The sequence below is a fragment of the Phycodurus eques genome, chromosome 10, assembly GCF_024500275.1.
Source record: "Phycodurus eques isolate BA_2022a chromosome 10, UOR_Pequ_1.1, whole genome shotgun sequence".
Lineage (NCBI taxonomy): Eukaryota > Metazoa > Chordata > Actinopteri > Syngnathiformes > Syngnathidae > Phycodurus > Phycodurus eques.
Window position 1 is genome coordinate 27,839,935 of NC_084534.1, and position 25,693 is coordinate 27,865,627.

Sequence of the window (25,693 nt, forward strand, 5' to 3'; positions counted from 1 at the left end):
CTTTGGCGTTTCCGACGGATGTTTTCGCCCCTGAAGACAACATTGCACAATTTGATGAGAGAACAATCGTGACACAGTTGTGGTGGGTCAGCTTGCTACAACTTTATTCCAAACATTTTCTCTGCGTGTGTGTGTGTGTAAATGTGTGTGTGTGTGTGTATATATATATATATATATGTACACACACATATATATATATATATATATATATATATATACACATGCGCGCGCACACACACACACACACACACACACACACACACAAATGGCTGATCGACATAACTTTCCCGTCCACGTGATTAACAACACACCTTTAACAAAATAGTTCAAGTAGCACGTCATTCAATAGCATTTTTATTGATCTTATAATTTTCTCTCGCTCTCTCTTCACATACTATAGTGTTTCTCGCGATAATTGTTCCTTTATTTTCTCCTTTTCAAACACGGAGGTGACGAGACGCTACACAAACAGTGACACACGGCGCTACACAACTCACCGCGCACGCACGCACGCACGCACACAAAAACATGTGTGCGCTTAAAAAAAAATTAAAAAGAAAATGGCCGCGCTCATGCTAAGGCGCTACGGCTAAAGGTCCTTTTGTTGACGTGAAATTTTGGCGTTCGTATTTCGGAGGCAAGTTGACATGAAAGTTGATGGGACGTTTACATTTGATAGGAAGTCGACAAAAACCTTGCCAAAAAAGCTCGTCAAGCCGACTTGAATGTAACAGGAAGTTGACAAAGTGAATGCCAAGTTGGCATGAAAATGACAAAAAGTCGACAACGTCAAAGAAGTTGTCAGTAAAGCAGACGTGAAATTGACACACTTGAGCGTAAGTCCAAAAACCTGACGGTAAGTTTACAAATTCAATATGAATTTGTCGGAAAAGTCGACCCACGTTGACGCCGGAGTCGACGGGAACTTGACAACATTGACGGTCGGTCGATCAAGTCGACATGAAGTTGACAAAGTCGACAGATGGAAAAACTCGCCAGGAAGTCGACAAAGTGAACACGAAGGTGACGGACGCCGGCAAGAAGTTTGTCACACTCGACAGTGTTGAAAAAGATGAGCGGAAGTCGACGGAGTCAACATTTGGGTGGCACAAATTGAATTTCAAAGTTGGCAGCCGGTTGACGAGCTGAAAAAGTTGAGGGCAAGCTAGCAAAATTGGACTGGAAGTTGACCCGATGTGAAGTATTATTATTATTTTTTTTTTTTTTTTTTACTCGCTATCGAAGACCGAAGTGGGGAAAACACGAACGGTGACAATCGTGCGCGTGAGGTTGTGTGCGCATACACACACACATTGCGGTGTTCACTTCCATTTGAGGCACGTTGACCCCCTTTTTGTGTGCCCTCAACGTTAAACACTTTATTTTTTATTTTTTTAAACCATATTTGATCACTTGGTTTCAAGTTTCAAAAGCGCTCCACCCCCCCCAAAAAAATAAGCATAAAATCAAACAAAAAAGCAGACGTGGTTAAACATGGCAAATGTGAGCAGAGCCGAGCTTCCACAAACCAACTCAAACGATGAAAAACATGACAAGCAATCACCGAGCTACAGTTTGTCCTTTTTCTTCTTGCTTTTTATCGGAAACAAACAGTTTGGGGTCGTTTTCCAGATTAACGTGTTCGGAACCAAAATCGTGCACATCGAAATGTTTTGGTCGTTTTGTTTTCACGGTTAAATTACAGACGCACAGAAAATCATTCCTTTTGGAGGCTGACCAACTCAAAGTGAGTTTGCGACCAAAAACGAGACCAACCCCAAACGCACGCATGCGTCGTACGCGTTGCGTTAGCATGTTGCCGCCGCCCAATCAAATCACCAAACTTCCGATTTTTTTGTCGTCGTGCTTTCTTTTGAATCCAAAGCTATTTCTTATGCGTTTGGATTTCTGCGAGCAACCGAACTAATGCATCACAATTTTTTGCGAGACATTTGATATTTTTACATTGTTTACCGGACAGCGACGACATATTTGGTGAAAATGTTAGCGGGCGGCAAACTGAAGCCCATCGACCATTGGGCTGAGTGTGCGGAAATTTTCGGACATGAGTCAAACCCCCGAAACAAACTTCACGTGTAAAAAAAAAAAAAAACACAAACAAAAAAAAACCAAGCTAACAAACAACAAAAAAACAAGTTAGCTCTTTGGTGGATAAAAGGTGACACGGCGCCAACATCGCGACGCCGCGCAGCGTTTTGCGTGTGGAAGCTCAACCCGCTTGGCTGCAATTTGACAAAAACCAACACGGAAAAATACAAAATTCAAACACCGCAGCTGTGAGAGAAGAGCACGCGTTATTAAAAATGACAAAAATCCCCCCAAAACTAAGAAACTAAACTTCCCGACGCTTGACAAAATAAATCTGTGACAAACCAAAACCTTTTATATTCCCTCTACAATTATGTACAATTTGACTTTATACAAGTAAAGCAGCGGCGCACTCCTCACAGACAACGCACGCCTGTGCGGGCACGAGGCCGAGCGCTTCAGGCCGAGCCGCTCTTGGAGAGGTTGGGGTAGATGACGGCTGCCGTCACGGCGACCATCGCCGCGACGACCGGCACCCAGGGGCTCCAGCCGCCCTGTCGGGAGACGCACGACGCACAAACACACGCAGACATGCGCGCAGATGAGAGACACGCAGACTCTCACACATGCACACAAACGGACAAACAACCACAAAGGCAGACACACAGATGCATACACGAATATACCCACGCACAAAGACACATCCGAAAACACACACAGTCACAGACACACACCAAGATATTGAGGTGAGCAGGTTGCATGTGTTGTAACTTTGCCAAAAGGTAAATAGAAAGAGGGAAAGAAAAGTTGGTCAACAAAGTCACATTTCGAGGCCCTCAAAGTCCGTAAGATTGTATTCGTCTTCTTGTTCCGATTCTAAATTTGTTCCCACGTTGCTGTTCGCGCAAACAAAAGCGCGCGAGTCACATTTAATTGTCGCGCCGAGTCACGTCCGCGCTCGCTCGCTCGCCGTTTGGACCATGATGTCGTCGGGTCCCAGACGGATGAGCGCGCCGCAGTGGAGACTGCCTACACACACACACCGTACTAAATAATGACGTGACAAAATATGTATTATTTAATGCTACACCTTCAAGGCCATAAAATAATGGATTCTCTAAGAACCCTTCGTTTGTCTGGATTTTAGTCATGACCGTTGTCTTCGTCAAAGAAAAACTTGTCACATCTCGCTAATGTAACTTTTTACTCGTACTAATGTCGACTTTTTTTTGGGGGCGCAAAAATATGATTTTGTTCCCCCCCCCTCCGAGTGCAGCCCCTCACCCTAACCAACAAACCAAAATACCAAATAAGTACAACAAATAGACTTCGAAAATACGATCTCTTTGTACCTTGAGGGCCTGCGTGCATATGAGAATAGAAACAGTTTTAGAAACGGGAACAACATTCAAGCGGAACGGAAAACAAATCCAAGCGGAGATGTGAAGCAGGCGCATGCATGTGCACAAAAACATTGAAATGGCCAAAAAAAGCCAACGGAGCAGCTGAGACGGAACAAAAGGGAACTAAGCTCCTTAAAGATTCTTCTTCATAAAATGAAAAACATTCTTTGAGTCCAACATGCTCAATAAGTTGTCAAGTGCGAGAGGCCGCATCTTTTTGGGTCGGGGGCTTTAAGGAGCAGAGTTACGAGACTTGGAGTCTGTGATGCGTTCGAGCACGAGCGCATGGCGATAAAAGAATGGAAGGAAAATGCGCTCTTCGGATTTCACGCTCGTCAAAATGCGCAAAAGGACAATCACGTCTGTTGGGTTTCAAAAGGCTTGCCAAACGCGTGTTGTCCCTGAACGCCTCACGCCAAAACATTTTGCCATCTCGGAGAAAGAGAGGAAGCCAATTTCTGGAAAAGTCAGCATTTTCCCGCAAAAAGCCGCACCGACACGCGACGGAGGGACAAAGTCGAGCTGGGTATTTTCTGCCGACCGGGAGGCCGTATCGAAGGCGGGACGGCCTCTGTGCGAAAGGGAGTCTTGTTCTAACCTTTAGCATTTCAAAGCAATTTTCACAACAACTATTTTCTACGTCGTACCAGACCAGACGCTGGCCGACCTCTCGCCGGGTTCTGCGTCAAAGGAAGAGATCAAACTCCAAATCTCTGTGTCGAATAGTCAGACGGAGAGGAGACGAGCTGCTTTCAAATCGAGATCTGGGAAAAACCAAAAAGGCGCACCGGAGCAGGCATTTCAGGGGAACGGATGAAACCATTTTGGAGCGTTTCTGTGTGAAAGAGGGGGCGAGAGAGCTTAGCCTGAAAGAAGCGAGTCGCCTCCTCATCGTTAGACTTTCTCGCAGAGATCCTGTAAAATTGGAGCATCGGATCAGGTTTTTCAGGAGATCCGATGCGCAAATTTTGCTGGATCTCTCGTGTGAAAGAGGCTCGTTCTTCTCTCTCTCTGTGTCTCGTCATCTTAAGACGCTTTTACACAGAGATCCTGATAGATTGCCGCTTCAAAGCTGCGTCCACTTTGACTTTTCAGACAGAACCCGGCAAAGCGGGACGTGACAAGCATCGGATAACTCGATGACGTCCGATCTGACAAGTCAACAGTCGAAACAGACTGGAGTGTCTTTGAAAAATTCAGCCGGCGGCCTGGATGAATATACGGACACCGTCACATCCTAGATCGGTTTCTGTGAAGAGGTTTGTGTCCCAACAAAATCATTTCGCACATTCAACAACAAGCCGTGGTTCACTGCCAAACTTAAGGAGGACGCATATCAGAGCGGGGACAGGGCCCTGTACAATCGAGCGAGAAACCAGCGAACTCGAGAAATTAACATTGCAAAGAGGATCTATGCAGCAAAGTTGGAAAAACAGCTTTGCGCTAACGACTCAAAATCAGTCTGGCGTGCATTCCAATCGCTGGCTAATTACAAGCGACGATCCCCCCGAGCTGAGAACAATAGCACACTAGCCGACGACTTGAATACCTTCTACTGCAGATTTGAAAAGGACACTTTCACACCCGCCACCTCATCCGCACGCAGCATCAGCAGTGGGGCGCCCCGAGGTCGTGTCCTCTCTCCGCTGCTCTTCTCTCTCTCTCCACGAACGACCGCACCTCAGCGAACCCGACTGTCAAACTCCTGAAGTTTGCAGACGACACCGCCGTCATCGCCGGTGACGAGTCCGCATATCGACGGGAAGCGGAGCGGCCGGAGCCGCGGTGCGGCCGACGCGAGCCGGAGCCGAACGCGCTCGAGACGGTAGAGATGATCGTGGACTTCGGGAGGCGTCCTTCGCCACGGCTGCCCCTCACGCCGTCCGGCCGCCTCGTGACAACCGTCGAGACCTTCGAGTTCCTGGGAATTCCCATCTCTCGGGACCCGAAGTTGGGCGACCGACATCGACTCCGTCCTCCAAAAGGCCCAGCGGAGGACGTAGTTCCTGCGGCTTCTGAGAAAGCACGGCCTGCCGCCGGAGCCGCTGAGACGGTTCTACACGGCGGTCATCGAATCGGTCCCGTGTTCTTCCATCGCAGTCTGGTTCGGTGCCGCCACAAAAAAGGACAAACTCCGACTGCGACGGACAACCCAAACTGCTGAAAGGATTGTCGGTACCCCCCTACCCACCATTGAGGACTTGCACGCTGCCAGAACTAAGACAAGGGCGTGCAAAATCCTCTCGGACCGTCCGCACCCCGGTCACCGGCTCTTCCGGCTCCTTCCCTCAGGTCGGCGCTACCGATCAACGCAAACCAGAACTAGTAGACATTCCGACAGCTTCTTCCCTCTTGCGATCGACTTCTTAAACACCTAACCTATAATTCCATTTCAACAAGCTGGCAATTTTTTGACTTGAGTTGGTTGTCACATTTGTGTGGGGCCAATGACGTATGACTCGTGCACTCACTGCAGTGGTCTCGCCACGCTGCACTATTTGCATATACCGGCCACTCGTGCCAGAGTCGCATCTGCTCCATTTGCACACGGATTGAGGAGTATCTGCAACATTTGCACAACCGACATTGTCCCAGATGATCGCACCACTCGTCACTTTAAACCGCATCCGCTCCTTGAAGTCTCGGCGCCCCTTGCGCAACGGTCATTGCGCCGGACTATTGCAATATGAGTCGTTCGAACTGCTCTAAGTGCTCGAGGACTCTGCATCTTTTTGCACAATTGTTTTTTGTCAATGTCTTTATGTCCCCAAAGTGTTCTGTAAATTGACTGTTGTACTAGAGCGGCTCCAACGACCGGAGACAAATTCCTTGTGTGTTTTGGACATTCTGATTCTGAAAATAGTCGATGGACAATTGCTTTGGACGAAACAGGGCGCGAGACGAGAGCGCACTCTCTTTTCTCCGGCATTCCCTGGAACGCAGGCGGCCGGCGTCTCGGCTTTGATACTCCCCTCAGGCGGCAGAAAATTGGCGAGACGACGTTGTCCGACCGATCCCCGTCAGCGACCTGGCAAAGAGGCGGTGCAAAAAAAAAAAAACAACAACAATAATCCCGTCTTTAAACAGACAGTTTCGACAGGCGGAGGGAGGGATCGATCGGTGGCACAGAAGAGACGAAGACGCGTGTCGGCGTGTACCTTTCTACCACAACTGGCCGAAACACCAGTAGAGCAGAGCCAGGACAAGACCCATGAATATGGCTTGGACAGGCTGCAGTATGGATGGCTATTGGGGGGGAATGAGGGGTTTTCGGGGAGGAGAGGGATAAGAAGAAATCAGCCAAAACCAACACGGGAGGACGGAGCAGCGGTGGCGAGGGAGGGACGAGGGCCGTTTTAAGGTTCGGGACCAAGCGCTGATGGGAATAGCCGACATTTTGCGAGTCACGGAAAATATCGCTCGAGCGGTGGTCCCTTGAGATAAGAGTGCCTCGACTTAAGGATTTTTCCAGTATTTGAAATCCGCCGTTTCAAGATGTTTTTGACTCCGCGGCCCCGGGTTTGCACGCAGACATTTTCATCATTCTTATTGAATTCATTCTGATGAACTGTGTACATGTGACGTGATCTATTCCGATTGGGGGTATCCACGTGCGCCACATTCAATCGCGGGACACGCGCACGTCGACGTAAGCGTCAAGTCGCTTATCAAGACGGAGGTCCGTCGCGGCGACGGTTCGGAACCCGAGCCCCGCGATAAACGAGGGACGACTGTCGTGAAAACAAGATCTTCGTCGCATACGAGCTCTGGTTGGAAGCCGCCGTATTTAGGCGCGTCAACGATGACGTCGGCGCGCATGTATGTCAAGACAGAGTGGCAGGGCACGCACGGCCGGCAGCGCGGGGCGCCGTCGTCCGTGCGTACGTCGCAAACTCCCTTGAGTTGGGCTCTTACTGAGGCTTACAATTCATCTGCCTCATTTCGACAGGTTTGCCACACGGTTTTCGCCGGCAGGGCCTCGCTTGCCTATCGGATGCAATCTTCTACCTTGCAAACAGCCGGCTAAAAGCACAAAATTACGGGGATCGCAAATGCGTACATTTTTTTTTTTTACGTTTTTTGCATCGTTTGCAAACATCTGATACTTGGATGACATTAGCGCCATGAGACATAGGAAATAATAGCGAGGGCTTTATAGCGCAGCATGCATCTTATGTGAACGCTGTCGATGAAGATCGGTGGAAAACTGACATACGATAATAACGACCAAATAAATGATCTCAGCGTGGCTGCCGTTTGTTTACGCCGGCCCGTGATTGCGTTTATCCGAGCTAAACATCCTGATGCGGGGAGGAAGAGGAGGAAGAAGTGGGGGAGGGGCGGCGTCAAACTAGCGTCTGCTTTCCATCAGCCGAGGCGAAGCCGTGACGCGACGTCACCGTCACCTCAGCTGGGCTCGCGCTGACGCGCTACCTTGATTGGTGTGTGTATGCTACTGCAATCGTGCCGTTTGTTTACTGTTATGTTTCGTGTGATTCGCTTGATGGTTTTTGCGCTTGTGGTACTTCCAAGTTCAAAACGCGGCCCAAAATTGTCCAGCTCCATGTTACTGTGAAGTAAGCGTAGTGTTTTGTGTGACAATTGCCATTAGTGTTGTACTGTTCTATTGTTTGTGTGTGTGTGTGTGTGTGTTTTCAGCCATTTTTGCGGTATTTTTGTCAGATTTTTGTCTATGTGCCAGATTTGTATTTTAAAAAAAAAAACAGTTTTTAGGAAGTTTTTGTAAAATGTTCATCTATTTTTGTCATATTTCATTTGTCAGTTTTTTGGGTCAAATTTATTCCTGGTTTCGTCTCGTTTTTGCCAGAGGTTTTTTTTTTTTTTTGGTCAGATTCTCAGATATTTTTTTTTTTTGGCTGGTTTTGCTTTTTGCAATCTTTTTCACATTTTTTGTTCAAATTTTTGTCAGTCAAGATTAATGTTAAACCGTTGATAAAAATGTTTCGATGGACTCTGGAATCAATTATTGCATACGGTGGGGCAAAAAAAGTATTTCGTCAGCCACCAATTGTGCAAGTTCTCCCACTTAAAAAGATGAGAGAGGCCTGTCATTTTCATCATCGATGAAGATTTTCTATGGGGTTGCGATCTGGAGACTGGCTCGGCCACTCCAGGACCTTGAAGTGCTTCGTACGAAGCCACTCTTTCGTTGCGGTGTGTTTGGAATTGTTGTCATGCTGGAAGACCCAGCCAGGTTTCATCTTCAATGCCCTTGCTGATGGAAGGAGGTTTTCATTCAAAATCTCACGATACACGGCCCCATTCATTCTTTCCTTTACACGGATCAGTCGTCTGGTCAGTCTGACCATATGGCATTCTCCCAATCCTCTTCAGGATCATCCAAATGCTCTCAAGCAAACTTCAGACGGGCCTGGACATGTACTGGCTTCAGCAGGGGGACACGTCTGGCACTGCAGGATTTGAGTCCCTGGCGGAGTAGTGTGTTAGCGATGTCAGCCTTTGTTACTTTGGTCCCAGCTCTCTGCAGGGCATTCACTAGGTCACCGTGTGGTTCTGGGATTTTTGCTCACCGTTTTTGTGATCATTTTGACCCCACAGGGTGAGTCTTGCGTGGAGAGCCAGATGGAGGGAGATTATGAGTGGTCTTATATGTCTTCCATTTTCTAATAATTGCTCCCACAGTTGATTTTTTCACACCAAGCTGCTTACCTATTGCAGATTCAGTCTTCCCAGCCTGGTGCAGGTCTACAATTTTGTTTTTGGTGTCCTTTGACAGCTCTTTGGTCTTGGCCATAGTGGAGTTTGGAGTGTGACTGTTAGAGGTTGTGGACAGGTGTCTTTTACACTGCTAACGAGTTCAAACAGGTGCCATCAATACAGGTAACGAGTGGAGAACAGAGGAGCCTCTTAAAGAAAAAGTTACCCGTGATTAAAATTACGGGCCTCTCATCTTTTTAAGTGGGAGAACTTGGACAATTGGTCGCTGACTAAATACTAAATTCAAACCCTTGAGATGAATTATTTACAGCAGGGCAAAAAAGTATCAAATGGCGTCACAGAACGGATTGTTGACGACCTTTAGAGGTACCGTAGTACTTGCGTTTCCTGGAGGTCCACAGGTGCAACACACAAACGTAAACAGAAACACACACATACGCCGGTGCTTCTGCTGCAAATCACCAACACAAAATAGCACGGAAACATCAAGAAGCAAACTCAAAAAACAGCTGAGGATGAGGTCGGGATCAGGCTTTTCTTTGCCCTGTTTCCAGCTGTGTGGCAGGTGTGCGCGTGTGCGTGCGCGTGCGTGCGCGTGTACGTGCGCGCTCACAGAGGTGTTCTTGTCCTGCAGCAGCTTCAGGTTGCTCCTGCACTGCTCCAGCTCCTGGTGGATGTTGGTCTTCTCCTGCTCCGTTCTCTCGTAGCGCTGACGGAGGTCCGACAGCTGCGACTGTGTGTCTTCATACTGCAACACACACAGACACACACACGCACCGGTAAATATATTTAAAGGAAAGATAAGATCATCTATCATGAACAAAAAATATGCCTTATTTTGATATACAAATGACCATAGTCATCAAACAGAATTACATGGAATTAGTCAAATTTTTGTCCCTTTTTTGCATTCAAATCTGCCACCCTGACGCGTGACATCACCAGATGACAGGAAGTCGGGGAGCGCACTCATAATTCGGTTGTTAAGCCAGGACGTATGCGCATCCTCGTCCGTATGCCGAAACATTGTGTGGCTGCAGGATGTTCCCAAAAGACCCCCAGCTTCAGTGGGAATGGACAAGGCAAGCGGGTCGAGCGGGGGCCCACAGCCTACTCGGTGCTGCGCAGTGCACATTTTACTCTGGACTGCTTCGAAACGGTACCGACACTCCAAGAATCCCTTGGATTTAGTGTGCAGCACAAGAGGAAGCTAAAAAAAAAAGAATATGAAGCATTGAGTTGAATTGACACAGTAGACCCATGTTTCACTATTTACCTGGAACAGCGATGAAATTATGTATTGATATTACAGGGTACATTCCTATAATGTACTCATGCAAGTCGCTTATATTATACACTAGGCCGCAGACACTAGCTGTGCATGCGCGTGTTGTCATAGCAAAGACTCGACAAGTGGCACTGGTTCACAATTTGTACACGAGCATGTAAAAAAAAAAAAAAAAAAAAAAAAAAAAAAAAAAAAAAAAAAAGATAAATCATGATCACGTCTTCTCATATTATTCTTTGAATTATATTAATTTCAACAATAACCGAAGACCCGAAGAGGAAGTAATTTCATGGAGCCATCAGAACATACTTGCGCACGCACCACTCAGTGTTTTGAAAGCGGCCGACATCTTCGTCATCACACTCGTGGCTCTTTCCAACAATTTCAACTGCATCTTCTCTATTGCATCCGTCTCGTATGGCTCAAACCGGTGGGGACATAACACATCATCATCATCCTCATTATCGCTGCCAATACCACGTTCTGTTCCAATTTCAACGGAAGTATTGTTATTGTCGTCACTGCCACAGTCTTCCTCGCGTTCCTCCAAGCTTGTTTCCAAGCGACGGCCACCGAAAGCATCCAAGCGCTGATGTCACAACATGGCGGCCGCATTTTGAATGCCCAGACGGTGATTTATTTATCATCATCAAGACACGACAAACGAATAGCCATGCGCCTGATATCATGGGAATTATTTTTTTATTTTTTTTAGCTAGCTGAGGTTTTTAGGAAGCCATCTCCTCTTCACTTTAAATGTGTCCTGTCATGTAATGCAACTTGACAGCGTGTACCTCTTTCTGCAGAGTGTGCGTGCGGTCCTGGGCCCGGTCCAGCTGGATCTTCATCCGGCTCTCGTCCTGCAGGTGCCGGTTCTCCAGCGAGCCCAGCTTTCCCCGCAGAACCTCGTCCCGCTTCTCCAGGGACTCCAGACTGCTGCTGAGGAACAGACTCTGAGCCCTTGTGCTGCAGACATATCACAATCAAAAAAAGGTCATTTTTTAGCTACATTAAGCTATTGGTAAAAAGCAGCAAGCTCTACAGTTGGTACAAAAATCATTATTTGGTCTTTGTGTTGCTGAAAGCAAAGCAAACCAAAAGAACCTCTTTGGCAGACACCCTAGGAACTGAATAGAAGTCCAGTTTGTCCGAAAATACTCCATAAACACAACAAATTACAACCGGATTTGATTTTATACGTAATTTGCTTTTCACTCATTCGTTGCAGTGGACGTTGCAATTACTCAATTGGCATCCATCCGTTTACTGACACCAGCAATACAGCGGCTGAAATAAGTATTTAACGCGTCACCATTCCAGTTTTTCTCACTAAATATACTAAATATATATATATAAAGGTGCTCGTGACCTGAAAATTTCACCAGATGTTAGCAACAATCCAAGTAATCCATACATTCAAAGAAAGTAGAACAAACAAGATCGGAAGTTAAAAATGTAAAATGACACAGGGAAAAAGTATCGAACACACCAACTGGTATTTATTTAATACTTTGTAAAAAAGCCTTGGTTGGCAATGGCAGCTTCAAGACGACTCCTGTATGGAGAAACTAGTCGAGCGCATTGCTCTGGTGTGATTTGGGACCTCGGCTGTGTTTTCTTGTCAATTATGAGGGAAAGAAATGGCCAACACGTTGGAAGGCAGACATGTTTAGGCATCGGACACTCAGAATATGTAAATGTATGGTATAGAGGCACATCAATTAATCGACAACCATTGATTATCAAAATAATTGACAACTATTTTGATAACCAAGTAATCATTTCGAGACCTTGTTTAACCTGAAATTGACCAAATCCTCAGAAATTCACCCTCTCAACAGTAAATATGAGAAAATTTACTTCTGTAGTTCTCCTTGATAACAGACTGATAATCTTTGTTTAATCAACAAAGACATTTTAAAACATCTGCTTTTACGTCGAAAAACAATGATCACCATTTTTGCCTATTTTCTTACGCTCCGGACCAAACCAGTAACTGAATCCTAAACAGTTTATGTTTGTGCATTTTCTGCAGTGTGCACTTGAGATAATGTCCTTATTTTAACTTAAAGTGATGGAAATTAAAACCTTTAAAAAAAATAATAATAATAAATCAATAAAATCTGATTTATCAAAAAAAAACAATTGACAGACTAATCGATTATTTTAATCATTTAAATTATTATTTTATTGTTAGTTGCAAACCTAGTATGGTTTATAAACAGTGAGAGTATCACGGTAGATAGCAGAAAGTATGTCGCAATTTGTGAGAAAACATGACTGAGTGAATGGCGAATTACATGTTTGGTGCTTATATTGTCACAGAACTCACAATTATTTTCTGTGGGTCTTGAAAGGTCAGCCAAAATACTGTAAGGCGGCAGGCAATACGGGGAACTCTGCTTTGAATGCGGCTGGCAGTGAATGAGTTAATATAGGCAAATGTAAAAAAGATTTGAAGGAGGAGAAGGCGTCTCCTATTGGCACATTTTTGCTCTTTGTTGAGGGCCTGAGTTCCTAATCCTTGCAAAACCAGACAAACGGGCTGGCGTGAGATTGTACCTGCACAGCTCGGCCTCCAGGCGGTGCAGCTTGTCCGTGAGAGTTGTCTTCTCCTCCCTCAGGCCGTCACAGTCCTGCTGCAAAGACGCACACCGCTGCTGCAATGCCGCACATTCCACTAAGAGGGAAGCATGACAAGGGTTTTTTTTTTAGTACCGTTTCCCTACCTTTCGAGAGCCAAGGTACATATTTTACGGTAGAAAGTCTTACAGCACACCACCAAACAAAAATGCCACAAAAAGCATACATACTGATATGTTGACTTGTGAGTGCGCTGACATACGAATGGTCAATTCTTTAGGGCAAATTGATTTGATATATGAAAAGATTGGGTTACGAACCTGGTCATAGAGCAAATTAATCTTGGCCATTCAAAGCACCAATCTATACGTAAATAATGCTAATCTCGTCTCGCTTTCCTCACAAATTTACGTATCGTGTGCGTGCCATGACTTATTTATTCTGTTGTATGAATGGCAACAGGTGAATGCACAGGTTAACTGTGTACCTTCTGCCATCTAATGGAAGAGCGTATGTCGTTGAAACCAGAAGTTAGTTCTTTTTTTTCTTATTGTCTGACATGAAATCAGACAATTCTTTTTCCTGTTTTAGGCCAATTAGGATTACCCAAATTACTTAGATTGGCTAAATGATAGGATTTTTTTTTAGCCCTTACCTTTTTCAGTCAGAAGATTACGATGACTTTAATCAACTTGGGTAACCCAGATGATGATCTGTCTTTGAACGCCTCCGATAGGTTTATAGACAACTTTTCAGTTCATTCATGACAGAAAAAAAACGTTTCATTCTTCTCTTTTTATATGTAGTGGATGTAAACTTCTGGTGTCAATTATTATTTTTGACCCACTTATGTGGAATTGGACAATCACAATAATGTGCCACAGCACAAGTGGATGGGAGTCAGTGGTTTAGGGCACTTGATTTTGATTTCATTTTTTTGTGAGTTTGACTGTCGCATACCCTGCAGCTGACTGGTGTTGTCGCGCTGCAGCTGCTGCTGCGCAAAGTCCTCCTGCAGACGGCCGATCTCCTCCTCGTACTTGGCGGCCGTGCTCCTCCAGCGCTCCAGCTCGCAGCGCACGGCGCCCAGGTCCTGCTGCAGGGCGGCGATGTCGCGCTCCCGCTCGGCCGTGGCCGCCTCCACGGCGTGCCGCAGGACGAGGATCTGTGACAGCGAAGAGGGTGGGACTCGGGTGTGAAATCGTTCGTGAGGAGGCGTGACGAGCAGTGGCGGTTACCTCCTCCTGGGCGGAGTAGAGGTCCTCTCTTGTGCTACAGATGGTGTTCTCCCTCTGCTCCCTCAGAGCCTCCATGTCGGCCTGCAGCTTCCCAAGTTGAGCTATACACGCACATGCGTACAGACATACAGTTGGACCTCTAAAGTCAAGTTTGTCTGCGCACGGCAACAGCAAATAGATGGCTCAATAAGATAGGTGTGTTCGTGTGCTATGAATCATGGCAGATTTTATTTTAGAATATTTTTGTATTATCTTCCTAATATTTGTGTATTTTACATGTAATATTATTGAATTTTTGTCTAATATTTTAATTTGTCTAATACTTTGTATTTTACATGTAATGTTTTGTATTTTTTTCTAATATTTGCTGAGTATTTTGAATATCAATAGTAATATTTTGTCTTTTTCTATGATCTTTCAATTTTCTATAATGTCAGTTTTGCACAATATATATTTTCTAAATTGTTTTGTATTTTTTTTTTTTTTATTTTCACGTTTGGGCAAATATTCTTTTTTCCATCGAATGGTTCTCATTTTTCTAATGTGTTTATTTTTGTTGTTGTTGAATAGCTTCTATTTTTTGTAATATTTGTGTTCTTCATGTAATATAGTTATCTCGTAGTTTTACAATTTTACCCATATTTTTTAATGTTTATTCAAATGTTTGCAAATTTTATTCGATTCCAAATATTGCCCTTTTTTATATTTGCTTCTTTTTACTGTCTGATATTTTAGTTTTTTCCTGACATTGCTTTGGCTCGTTAGCCCGTGCAAATGTACCTAATCTTTTGAATTGTTCCACTCCCATATCGTTAAAGGTCAGCGACCTTTAACGATACGTATAATGATAATAGTGATCAACGTCATCATATTGATCACCACAATTGTAACATGACATGTTCATCCCAATTCATCTCTACTTGTATGACAATAAATTTGGAGTGGATTATTTCAATTCCCATGATTTCCCATAATGGGATTCTTTTCCACTTTAGCTGTTGTGCAGCGTGTGTATGTGTGTGCGTGTACTAACTCTGCAGGTACTGGATCTGTCTCGTCGACTCCTCAGTCTGCTGAGAGTTACTCCGCCTCTCCTCCTCCAGCAGAGCTACAGACACACACGGCATCATTTTGAATGCGCTACAATACAGATTATCGGGACTATTTCTTATTTTTCCCAGTGAGTCACCTTGAAGCTCCAGACACTTCTGCTTGCCGGTGTTGGCTAATTCCTGGGCCTCCAGAAGCTCCCTGTGCAGGTGGTGGATGACCTGCTCCGTGTCGCCGGGCTCCAAGCCAGCCCGATGCAACTCGGCTACAAAAAACAAACAAAATGTAACTTTTAAAAGTCAAATCATTAACTGGAAAGTTTTAAGAGCTATCTCTAGTGGACTACTACTCCTCATACTAGTAGCAGTAGTGGACTCCTATAAATAGTATTAGAGTCCACTACTACTACTACTACTACTACTACTACTACTACTACTACTACTACTGGTAGTGGACTTCTACTATTACTACTACTACTATTTTAGAGGAGAGTGTTCATTGACTCTGGATTTCAAACTTTTTTAGTTATGTGAACAATACTAAACGGTGTGTGTTGCCATGGTTACCTTTGAGCAGAGATACTCTGTTGAGCGGTTCGTTGAGGTCCTGGTCGTCCATGTTGCCGTCTGAAACACAGTTTGCAGTCATCATTTTTTCCACTGAAAATGTTTTATCCTTAATTAGGACTCACTTTATAGTCAGCTCAATTCGATTGTTTATTTTGAACTCATGGTTCATAAAAGATGCACGGTTAAAGTTAAGAAAAGAAAAATCTCCTTGGTATGAAGTGAAAAATACCACCTCAAGAACTATACAACAATTTATGACAATGTCTTATACAGTACGAGGTTGTTAAATAGCATGACATATAAATCCACATTCACCAGACTATTCCAAGTGGATTCCAATCAGGCTTAAAAAAAAAAAAAAAAAAAAAAAAAAAAAAAAGGATAAATCCTTTTCTGCGAAATTTCACCAAGAGGAAAAAAAAAAAAGCAAACGTCCCACTGTGGCTGCTACAATAGCTCGGTAAGTGAAAACGTTTTCAAAATCAATTTTCCCGTTTTCTCATGCGTAACTTCCTCAAAATGTGATACAAAAGGTGCCAGTTCATTTGAAGCCGCTTGGAAAAATAACACAAGATAACTACTGTGCTGAATCGACACAATTACAGGAAACTATTTATTAGCAAATCATGAAAAATTCAGAGTCATTGTCGCTCACCTAAAAATGTTCGTAACTTCCTATATTAATTGTTTAAACACAAAGTATCACCAAAAACATTTTGTCATTTCAAACACATTTTACATCACCACCCTTCAAAATTAATGGATTACAGATGATTTGATGTGGAGGGAAAGAATGCCAACAACCCAGGCTAAACTTAACTCCTCCCTGACATGCAAAGATCTTACGCTCTCAGTTGAGATGTATCACTTCAACATACTTCCTTCACACCCATTGCTACTTTCCTATTCGCCTGCGCTTTGGCACCATCTCGTGGCATCTTAGAACGACGTTACAGAACGGGCACAAAAGCACATGAATTGGTGAACTTGTGAATAGGTGAATTCATGATGGGTAAAGGGCTAATAGGTGAGGGATCACTTGCACTATTTTAGGAAATTGTCACAATATTAAATTCTCAGCTCATGATTTTGTATGTATTCCCTCCTTTTGTCTCGGAGGGATGCTGTATGTTTCAATGAATCCACACCAGCAATAAACCGATGTGAACATTCAAAATGAAAAGTAGGCCAAAGTCAACAAAATCTCTAAAACTAAACAATTCATTCAATAACTAAAACATTAAAATGGGATTGAAGTGGTTTGGCTGACCTGATGTGTCATCACTGCTGCGGTCTTTGCTGGGACTCAGCGTATCCGACATGTCCGACTCTTTGGCATCCATCTGGTTTCCTGTGGACACGCGCACACACACAGACACACACACACACAGCGAGAGCGACATTATGAACTGTGAGAAATTCAAGCTATGAAGTTAAAGTTCTACTTAGGCTTGAATTTGCATCTTCACGAGCCCGTTTGAGGAGGACTTGCTGAACACTACGTCATTATTAGCATCATTAGTAATGATGTAGCAGTGAATGTCTGCCAGCAAGGCTTTGCAGTCTTTGTGTGGCACCGGCATCGGATTCGGCACCGTCAGCACTTTACACTCTGTGTTGTCGGCCCTTTTTACACCGCCGCCACGACAGGGCGCCACAGCCCAGGCTAACAGCAAAGTAGCAATTGGTGTCACAGAGGTATGGTGAAGTGATACATTTCCACCGAGAGACGAAGAGCTTTGTATGGTGGGGAGGAGCTAAGTTTAGCCGGGTTGTTAGCAGAAGTTAAGAGTCTTTGCTGCGTGTGTATGTTTTTGCTGGTGCATTTTTTCGAAATGAATTAAGTTGTAAGCCATTTTTTATAGGTAAAATAAGATGAGTTCGAAATTGTATTTAATTAATGACTTGCGATTATTCGTTCGCGCAGGATTATTGTCTAGGGGCTAATGACATCTAATTATGCGATTGCGGGAACAGCGATGGTTTTACCTTTGAGTCGATCCGGGCTGGTCAGGATGTCGTCTCCTGCTGTCTGGTTGTTCTGTAGGTGGGCATCTACACGCGCGCACAAAACGGACGCCATGTAGCAGCAATTGTGGAATTCATAAATACAAATCATTTCCTCTTAAAAACCTCTCACCATCAAAGTTTGCCAGTTTGTGGATAGACGAACTGACAGCTTCCTTCAGCTGCTTCACTGCTGCATACACAACAGAAACAAAGTCAGCAAGCAACGATCAGTCCAATTAACATCAACCAGCGCTGCCATTTACACAGGCAAAGTATCGTTTTCAGAAAGCAATATGAAAGCCAAGGCAATGGGCAACATCTTAAACTAAATGAAGAAATATTGGGATTAAGCAAGAACCAGATAAGTACGTGAACTATTCCGAGCATATTGTCCTGTTAAGTTCAATCGGTGGGCCAACAGGTTAAAGGTTTCATACTTTTCCCAATGACCTTTCGAGCATTACCAGAGATGAAACTTGAAGCTTTTCGTGCATCATACAGCTGTGGTAAACTGCACATTTCTATAAGCATTTTTATATGAAACACATTCATTTTCCTTCATTTTGGATCAAATAAACTGACAACATTTGGAGTTACATGTTACAATTCAATTTGTTGGACTCACGCTATTGCTGACCGTGAATAGCGAAAATCTGCGAATAATTGCAATGAAAAATTAGAAAAAACGGAATCAGAATAACGCAGAATAAAATCCACCAACAGGTAAATTTATTGATTACCTAACTGCGAGTATGCAGGGGTCCACTATACAACTACTATACTTTTATTTCTCCACCTAACTAGCTTAACTTGATTAATTTTAGGTGTCTTTTTTATCTGAAACTAATTCAAATTTTTACATTTTTTTGGGATGAAATTAGCTAAATACACATTCAGTCAGGTTTCTATTTTGTCACCTATAAAATTAAAAATATGCACCTACATTTTATTTTTACTCCAACAAAAATGCTTGTTTTCATAGAAAAAAAAGGGCTTTTCATTTTCTCCGAAATGTGAGTTTGTGTACTTTTTCAGATCAAATTTGCAGTTAAATGTAACATGTTTCTATTTTGCCATCGAACTAGCTAAAAATTAGGTCATGTTAATATGTCACAGTCCCAAAAAACAAACCAACACAAAAAAAAAAAACATGCCACTCAATTCTTTCTTCTTTTTGTTTTTTCCCCGGCTAAAAATAAACAATTTAGGAGTTTGATGTTTTTTTATTGTACAGCCAGCAAATACCCTGAAAACACAAGATTTCAAGCATCTTGTGGATGAGCATGCAAAGGACTTTCCACAGACTAAATAGCGGACATGCTTTTATGTCACAGGCTTCCGCTACTGACGATGAATCCGAGAGGAGGAGTCCGGAGGCAAAGAAAGGACCAGAAAAAGATGATGAGGAAAAACTCAAAAGAGAAAGAAGGGTGATGGCGAACGAGAGAGTGACGATGAAAAACGGCGTGAAGGTATACTGGTACTCACGCGGACACTCGATCAACTGTTGGATTCGAGTGGTGTCTCCTCCGCTGTTGTTAACGTGAAAGTTGTCTGACAAAAACACAGAGACTGGTGTTACATGGGTCACTTGTCCCAGTGCGGATTCTCTCAAGACAGAAGCTTGAGAGACAGAAAGAGCCTGAAGACGAGACAACGACCACTCGGGAAGGACAAACGCATGAGACGAGCGCCAAGGGGAAGATTTGAGCGGGAAGACGTGAAGGTTGGCAACAGGAAGTGGACGGGCAAAGCGCAAACAGAAAGGCGGCTCAAGTGACAAATCCAACCATCGCTTCGAAAGGAAATTACGCTATTGTCTGTAACCAATTTGCTAAGCACAACAGCAGCAGCTACAGAGGCAAATGACAATGTGGGGCATCTTCATACATGGTGTAAACAAAGAGTTCCCGTGCAGTATTGAAGATGATAATTACAGTGCCTTGAAAAAGTACTGGCCCCCATCTCAAATATTTGCTTTGCGTATTTTCCCCGCTTTATGTGAGATCATCAAACAATGTAAATATCACAAAAAGATAACCCAAGGAAACAGAAATGCAGCTTATTAATGGCGAGTTTATTTATTAAGGAAAAAATAATAATTCAAAGCTACCTTGCCGTTTTTGCTACTTTTTCACACAAGGTCAGGTAGCTTTGAATACTTTTTTTCCTTAATAAATAAAACCACCATTTAAAAACTGCATTTTATATTTTTTATATTATATCTTCATGTGATATCTACATTTGTTTGCTGGTACTAAACATTAAAGTGGGCAAACTATGCAACTAATATAAGAATTGGAGAAGGGGGCCAATCCTTTTTTCACGGCACCGTATGTGGAGACCATTCGCTTTCCAATCGATTCTGAGGGGCGGTCGCTTCATGGTGTCGTGTATGTCGTCATTTATGTTCCAGGGTGTAGTTCCGCTTATATTTGCTCTGCGCAGTCTGCAACACCTTTTGCCATATTTCTTCAAAAGTAGTCAGCGCCTTTCCCCAGTAAACTCTGACATGTAATAGCTCCACAACGTTGTGTGTCAATGTTTATGTTTATTAATCTATTGCAGCCCCCCCACCCCACCCCAAAGACACTCAAATTAGATTTTTAACATGTATTTTCATAACAGAAATTGCACTCCCGACGACTATTTGCAATAATTAAACCACCCATTTTGATGAGGGAACACCAACAAGTGCATCCGAAGTCTTGTTATCTGAATGTAGAGCTGAAATGACACAATTGTAATAAAACCACCGCTACCATCCAAATCTCCAGCTGCACCATCGTCAGTATCCGTATCCTCATCGTCCTCATCCTCCTCTTCCACGCAGCTCCGCGGGGGCCGCGGGTTCGGCGCGTCCTCGACGGGCCGCTCCTCGGCCGCCGCCGCTCTGAGGGAGGCCTCGTCTTCATCTGTCACGTGACCACATCAAACAAATGCCCATTTGCAGAGGGATCCTTCAGCGAGTGGCGGCCAAGTGCGCAGTGTGGGCGTGGAGGGTCAGGCGCCAAGAGCAGTTCAGTGAGCTCATTCCAACACCAGATGCCAATCAGTGGCCCCTGAGCATTATTTTACTCAAGAAGCATATGAAAATGCACCCAGAAACCTCAGAAAGCACCATCATGTCACAAAGAGAACCCACAAACCCTTTCCTGAAATCCTTGATGACTAATAAACCAATCAGGTTTTTGCCCAATTTGCGCCACTTGAACCGTGAAAAGCGGCAACAAGAAGAACACGAAGTCATGGATAGCATCGCACAGACGAACAGAGACAGACCGGCATGCAACCCATATGGAAGTTGGCGCATGCGGGAGGTTGACGTGGAGGTGACCTGAGTGGCCAGAGGAGTGACACATGGACTCACCCAGGCTGCTGTTTTCCTTAACGCTTTTCTCCTGGAGCTGCTCTAAGCGCACTGTGGACGATAACAGCAAGGGAAAGAGGTGTTGACTCATTTAAGGGGGGCTCTTAGCGTGTCACGGGGGCATTGCCATAACCTACCATCCTTGCTAACCAAGGGATCATTTTTGACAGTGTAATGTGATGTAAAGTGCAGATGAGTGCTGTCCTAAGCCTTGTTGCATGAACTGATGAAGCCTGCTCACATGAGAGGCGAAAAACATCTTCAACCAGAACAGAGCAATTGTGATCCATTCAATAACCTGAGAAGGGAACACTGTAAATACTTTGTGATATTTTGATATGATTATGAGATTTGTGAGATTTTTCAAATTTAAAGTACATGCCGTGACTCAGTCAAAGTTTGGAAATGCTGATCTATATATGTTTACTTTTTTAACTGAATTATTGTAATGAATTAACCTTTTCCCCAAAAATGTTTTGGACGCACCTCTATACAGTGGACCCACAGTGAATAGCCAAAACCTGCAAATAATTGATGTTCATTATAACTGCATTGGGGTGGGCAAAAACATTAACCCCCCAATAATTGAACAAGCAGGGCTGTACCGCCAATAAGCGTTTTCCACAGAAAACCAAAAAATTTGAAGACGAAATCTGGCAATGGGCAAATCTGTGTGGGCCTGACCGCGAATATGTGGGGACTGCTGTTAGGTCCTAAATATCACATGATTTCCCTCGAAAATATGGTGATGTGATTTTGACGGCGTATCGCCCGTGCGCGCGTACCCTGCAGAGCAGCGAGCCTCTCGTTGGTGAAGTCGTTGTCAGCTTGCAGCGCCTCGATGCGAGCCTGGAGAACCTGCTCCTTCTCCTCCATCTCCTCGATGCGCAGCTCCAGCTCCCTCTTCTCCGACGCTCCCCGCTGGGTCAGCTCCTCTTGACGGCCCTCCGCTGCCTGCCCGGGGAAATTCTCCAATCAGTAAAAATTGTTTAAAGCCCACACCATTTGGAGATCTAAAAATAAAAGAATCTTAACATGAATGCGAAAATGCTTGGGGAGCTCAAGCCAGAATAGGAGTTATATTGTCCTTCTTGCGTGTTCCATTTAAGAGGCAAGCAGCAGCATTTTGAACCAATTGGAGACGCTTGAGGGAAGACCGTATCAAGTCCGTTTTCTTCGATGGAAAAAAGTCAAGAGGCCTCACCTTGATTTTGTCAGTGAGCTCTTTGATCTCATTGACAGCAGCATTGTACTTGTTGGCCAGCTCCCTCAGCTCTTCTTGGCCCCGCTCGGACATTTCCTTCAGGTGCGTGCACTCGTCCTCAGTGTTGCCGAGCGTGCGCTGCGGGTCGTGACGGCGACAAACGGCTTTAACAACCTAGCTTTGTGTTTGTAGGCCGACACCGAAGGGATTGCGGGTCCCACCTCCACCTCCGACAGCTTCCTGACCACCTCGATCTTCTCCTGCAGGACCCTCCGGAGAGACTCCTTGGCCGTGGTCTCGTAGTTGTGTTTGTCCTCCTGCAGGGCCAGCAGCTCCTTACGAATGCCATCCTCCGTCTGAGACTGACAGTGGAGGCAGAAAATACACTTTGGTTCATAATAATGCCCACGTGCGGTGACAATGTGGACACTCCAGATAGTGAGAGATCGTGGGTGAGTGACAGTCTTTGTTACGTTCATGAGACAGAGTTAGTGTGAGAGAGTGAGCAAGTGTGGTTCACCTTGGAGTAGGCCTGCAGCTGACTGCCCATCACCTCCAGTCTGGACAGCAGACGGTCTTCGTCAATCAGAGCCTGATAAAGGTATAATGGTTGGATCAGTCCATCTACCATCCATTCATCCACGCATTCAAAAAGGTGTTTCCTACCTGCCAGCTGCTCTCTGAGGCCTCCTGAGTGGAGGTGAGCAGACGTTGCAGCGTGGCGAGCTTCTGCTCCAGCATCTGCTCTCTGTGTAAGGCCTCCTGGAGCAGAGACAGAACCAGAACAGCACCGTGTCAACTCACCAAAAGCTTGTAACAACTGCCGTTGCCTCTTTAAAGTATCAAACTGAAAATGTTGAATGACGAATGATGATTGGCTTCAGTTGCTTATTTGTGCAGATTTCTAACCGATTGTTACCACTTAATTTTTTGGGGTTGTTTTTGTGTTTAAAAGATGTAGGCGATGAAGTAAGTCGTTTGATTTTGGGTGTAAGGGCAAGGAATGACCAGTAGGTGATGCTGTGTTTACCTGCAGATACTGGGAGAGCTGGAACAGTTCCTGAGAATACATGCTGGGAGTGTTGGCTGCAACCTAGAAAACACAGACAAACATACAGTTAGGTTACACAATGACACGAGAGCCAAATAGAAAAGCTCAAAACATGAAAATGAACACATTAGCAAACATGTTGCATAAATTAAAAAAACTCATTCAATTTGAAGTCACACCAAAATCTTGAAAATGTTTGTCTCACAAATTCATAAAATTTTGAGTTACAGGTGCAACAATGAATCCACTTATCGGCAACTATCGAATTAACAAATACATCAACAACTATTTTGATAAATCGATTAATCATTTGGAGACAGTCATGTAAAATTGTTCAAATCCTGATTTCAGCCTTTCTACAGTAAATATTGTCATATTTCTATAGTCCTCCATGAAAGCAGACTGATATCTTTGCATTTAATCAAAATAGGACATTCGCAAACTTCTGCTTTTACTTTGGAAAACAATGAGCAACATCTTTGCAGGTTTTCTGATGTTACAGACCAAACCGGTGACTGAATTATAATCATTTGAAATAATGTCTTCTTGATCAATGAAGGGATGCAAATTTAGAACACTTGTTTTTTTTATCCAATTCAATGAATAAAAAAAAAAAAAAAATCTAGATTAATCGGTCATTGAAACAATCATCAGATGCATCCCTAAACATTTGTTTTGAAATTCAAACAAAAAACTGTATCCATGATTTTGATCACCTGACTAAAATTTGCTGTGTGAGTGTTGGGATTCAGTAATAAAAGTTAAACGGTCAACTTTAATTAGGCCTGGGTGTGTAATTCTACTGAGAGCCTAACGTCACTTAATTGTGTGTTTAAGCCGTTCAAATGTAGTCACACGTGTAGACGCTACATTCCTCAGACAGGTTACACTGGGGCCTTGTTGTTCTGATGGTTAGGAGACACAGAACAGAACACCCCAGGCTGGACTCAAACTCGTAACTCGTAACTTTAACACACCAGCTAAGAGGACGTGGTCTGCACACTTTCACTTAATACACCGTGGAAATATGTGCCGGCAGAAACTGGCAGCAATTCACACATTCCTCTCATCAGCTGACCACTCCAATCGATGCGTGTGTGTGTGTCTGTGTGTGTGCATCAGTGAAGCGCGAGCACACACGCACAAGGGTGAGCGAGGGAAACCATAGTCAAGTGTACAACAGGACAACAAGCACATTGCGTCGTTACCTTGTCTACAGGCAGCGGCAGCGGAGCCTGGATGACACTGCAAATACAGAGGAGCACACTTGGTCACCGTGAAAACAGAACCGAGGGGAGGACACTGAAATAATAATATTGCTGTCAATATGACTGACAAACACGCTTGTTCTATCGGTGTTATTGAGTGTTAGTAGAAGTACATGAGTAAAATGTATGGGTGGTGGAACCTCTAAGGTCGCACAATTCATTTCAGGGAAAAATAAGGCTCAAAAGTTGGACATAAACCCAAACCCAAACCACCGTCAGGGGGCAAAAGGGTACTAGTGATTGCGAAAAGGATAAGGGTGGAAACAATCAAATAACGCCATTCATCCATTTTCCGTACCGCTTATCCTCACGCGGGTCGCGGGCGTGCCGGAGCCTATCCCAGCTATCTTTGGGCGAGACGTAAGTCGCCAACACAAGGTATCAATGTTAGCCAATAATTATATATGGCCTACCACTGCAAGTTACGAACGTATTGTAAACAGGTGACCAAGGCTAGAAACAGCCGCGGGTGCACTTTCAAACGCGTTATTTAACAAATGGTAACGAGATAAACAAATAATAAACACATTCATACACGAGCTGCTACGGCCACCAATGATGTTCAGTCACTCAACACGCAGACTGGCAGCTACGATCCACCCGCTAACCTGAGCTCACAACAGCCAACTCTACTATCTCATTCGTTGACTCCCACATCACTCACCAGACCAGGCTACACCTTTTAAAGGCACACACACACTCAAAGTCACAGATATTCGAGCGTGCAATGTGAGGATAGCAATCCCATGTGGTCAATAATACCGGCACCTCACATGCACCTTTTTTTGTTTAATAACCCAAAACACATTCCGATTACGATCGTAGTGTAGTGTGTGTGGTGTGCTGTATTGGTCATTAAAAATGCACCACGCTGTAGGCGGTAAGCCTACACATGGCCATTTGAATTTGT

The 25,693-nt window shown here is 44.2% G+C and overlaps 1 protein-coding gene across 11 annotated transcripts in view; it reads right to left on the reverse strand.

The window, feature by feature from the left end:
- Positions 1-77: 77 nt before the first annotated feature.
- Positions 78-25,693, reverse strand: part of slmapa (sarcolemma associated protein a) — a 44,244-nt gene continuing 18,628 nt past the window's right edge. For 2 of the 11 annotated variants that reach the window (XM_061688541.1, XM_061688551.1), the window contains 21 exons: positions 24,724-24,760; positions 23,495-23,557; positions 23,131-23,226; positions 22,985-23,056; positions 22,686-22,826; positions 22,465-22,602; positions 22,046-22,214; positions 21,261-21,311; positions 20,653-20,805; positions 19,379-19,444; positions 18,021-18,080; positions 17,870-17,935; positions 17,151-17,231; positions 15,878-15,937; positions 15,295-15,576; positions 14,262-14,362; positions 13,984-14,188; positions 13,003-13,120; positions 11,235-11,406; positions 9,766-9,900; positions 78-2,603 (listed from right to left, as the gene is read on the reverse strand). In XM_061688541.1, the coding sequence (XP_061544525.1) occupies positions 2,508-2,603; positions 9,766-9,900; positions 11,235-11,406; positions 13,003-13,120; positions 13,984-14,188; positions 14,262-14,362; positions 15,295-15,576; positions 15,878-15,937; positions 17,151-17,231; positions 17,870-17,935; positions 18,021-18,080; positions 19,379-19,444; positions 20,653-20,805; positions 21,261-21,311; positions 22,046-22,214; positions 22,465-22,602; positions 22,686-22,826; positions 22,985-23,056; positions 23,131-23,226; positions 23,495-23,557; positions 24,724-24,760 (2,362 nt within the window). In that variant the 3' untranslated portion in view covers positions 78-2,507. Of the gene's footprint in view, positions 6,481-6,610; positions 6,699-9,765; positions 9,901-11,234; positions 11,407-13,002; positions 13,121-13,983; positions 14,189-14,261; positions 14,363-15,294; positions 15,577-15,877; positions 15,938-17,150; positions 17,232-17,869; positions 17,936-18,020; positions 18,081-19,378; positions 19,445-20,652; positions 20,806-21,260; positions 21,312-22,045; positions 22,215-22,464; positions 22,603-22,685; positions 22,827-22,984; positions 23,057-23,130; positions 23,227-23,494; positions 23,558-24,723; positions 24,761-25,693 lie in introns of all 11 variants that reach the window. The other 9 variants (XM_061688546.1, XM_061688545.1, XM_061688542.1 and 6 more) reach the window with 9 other exon arrangements.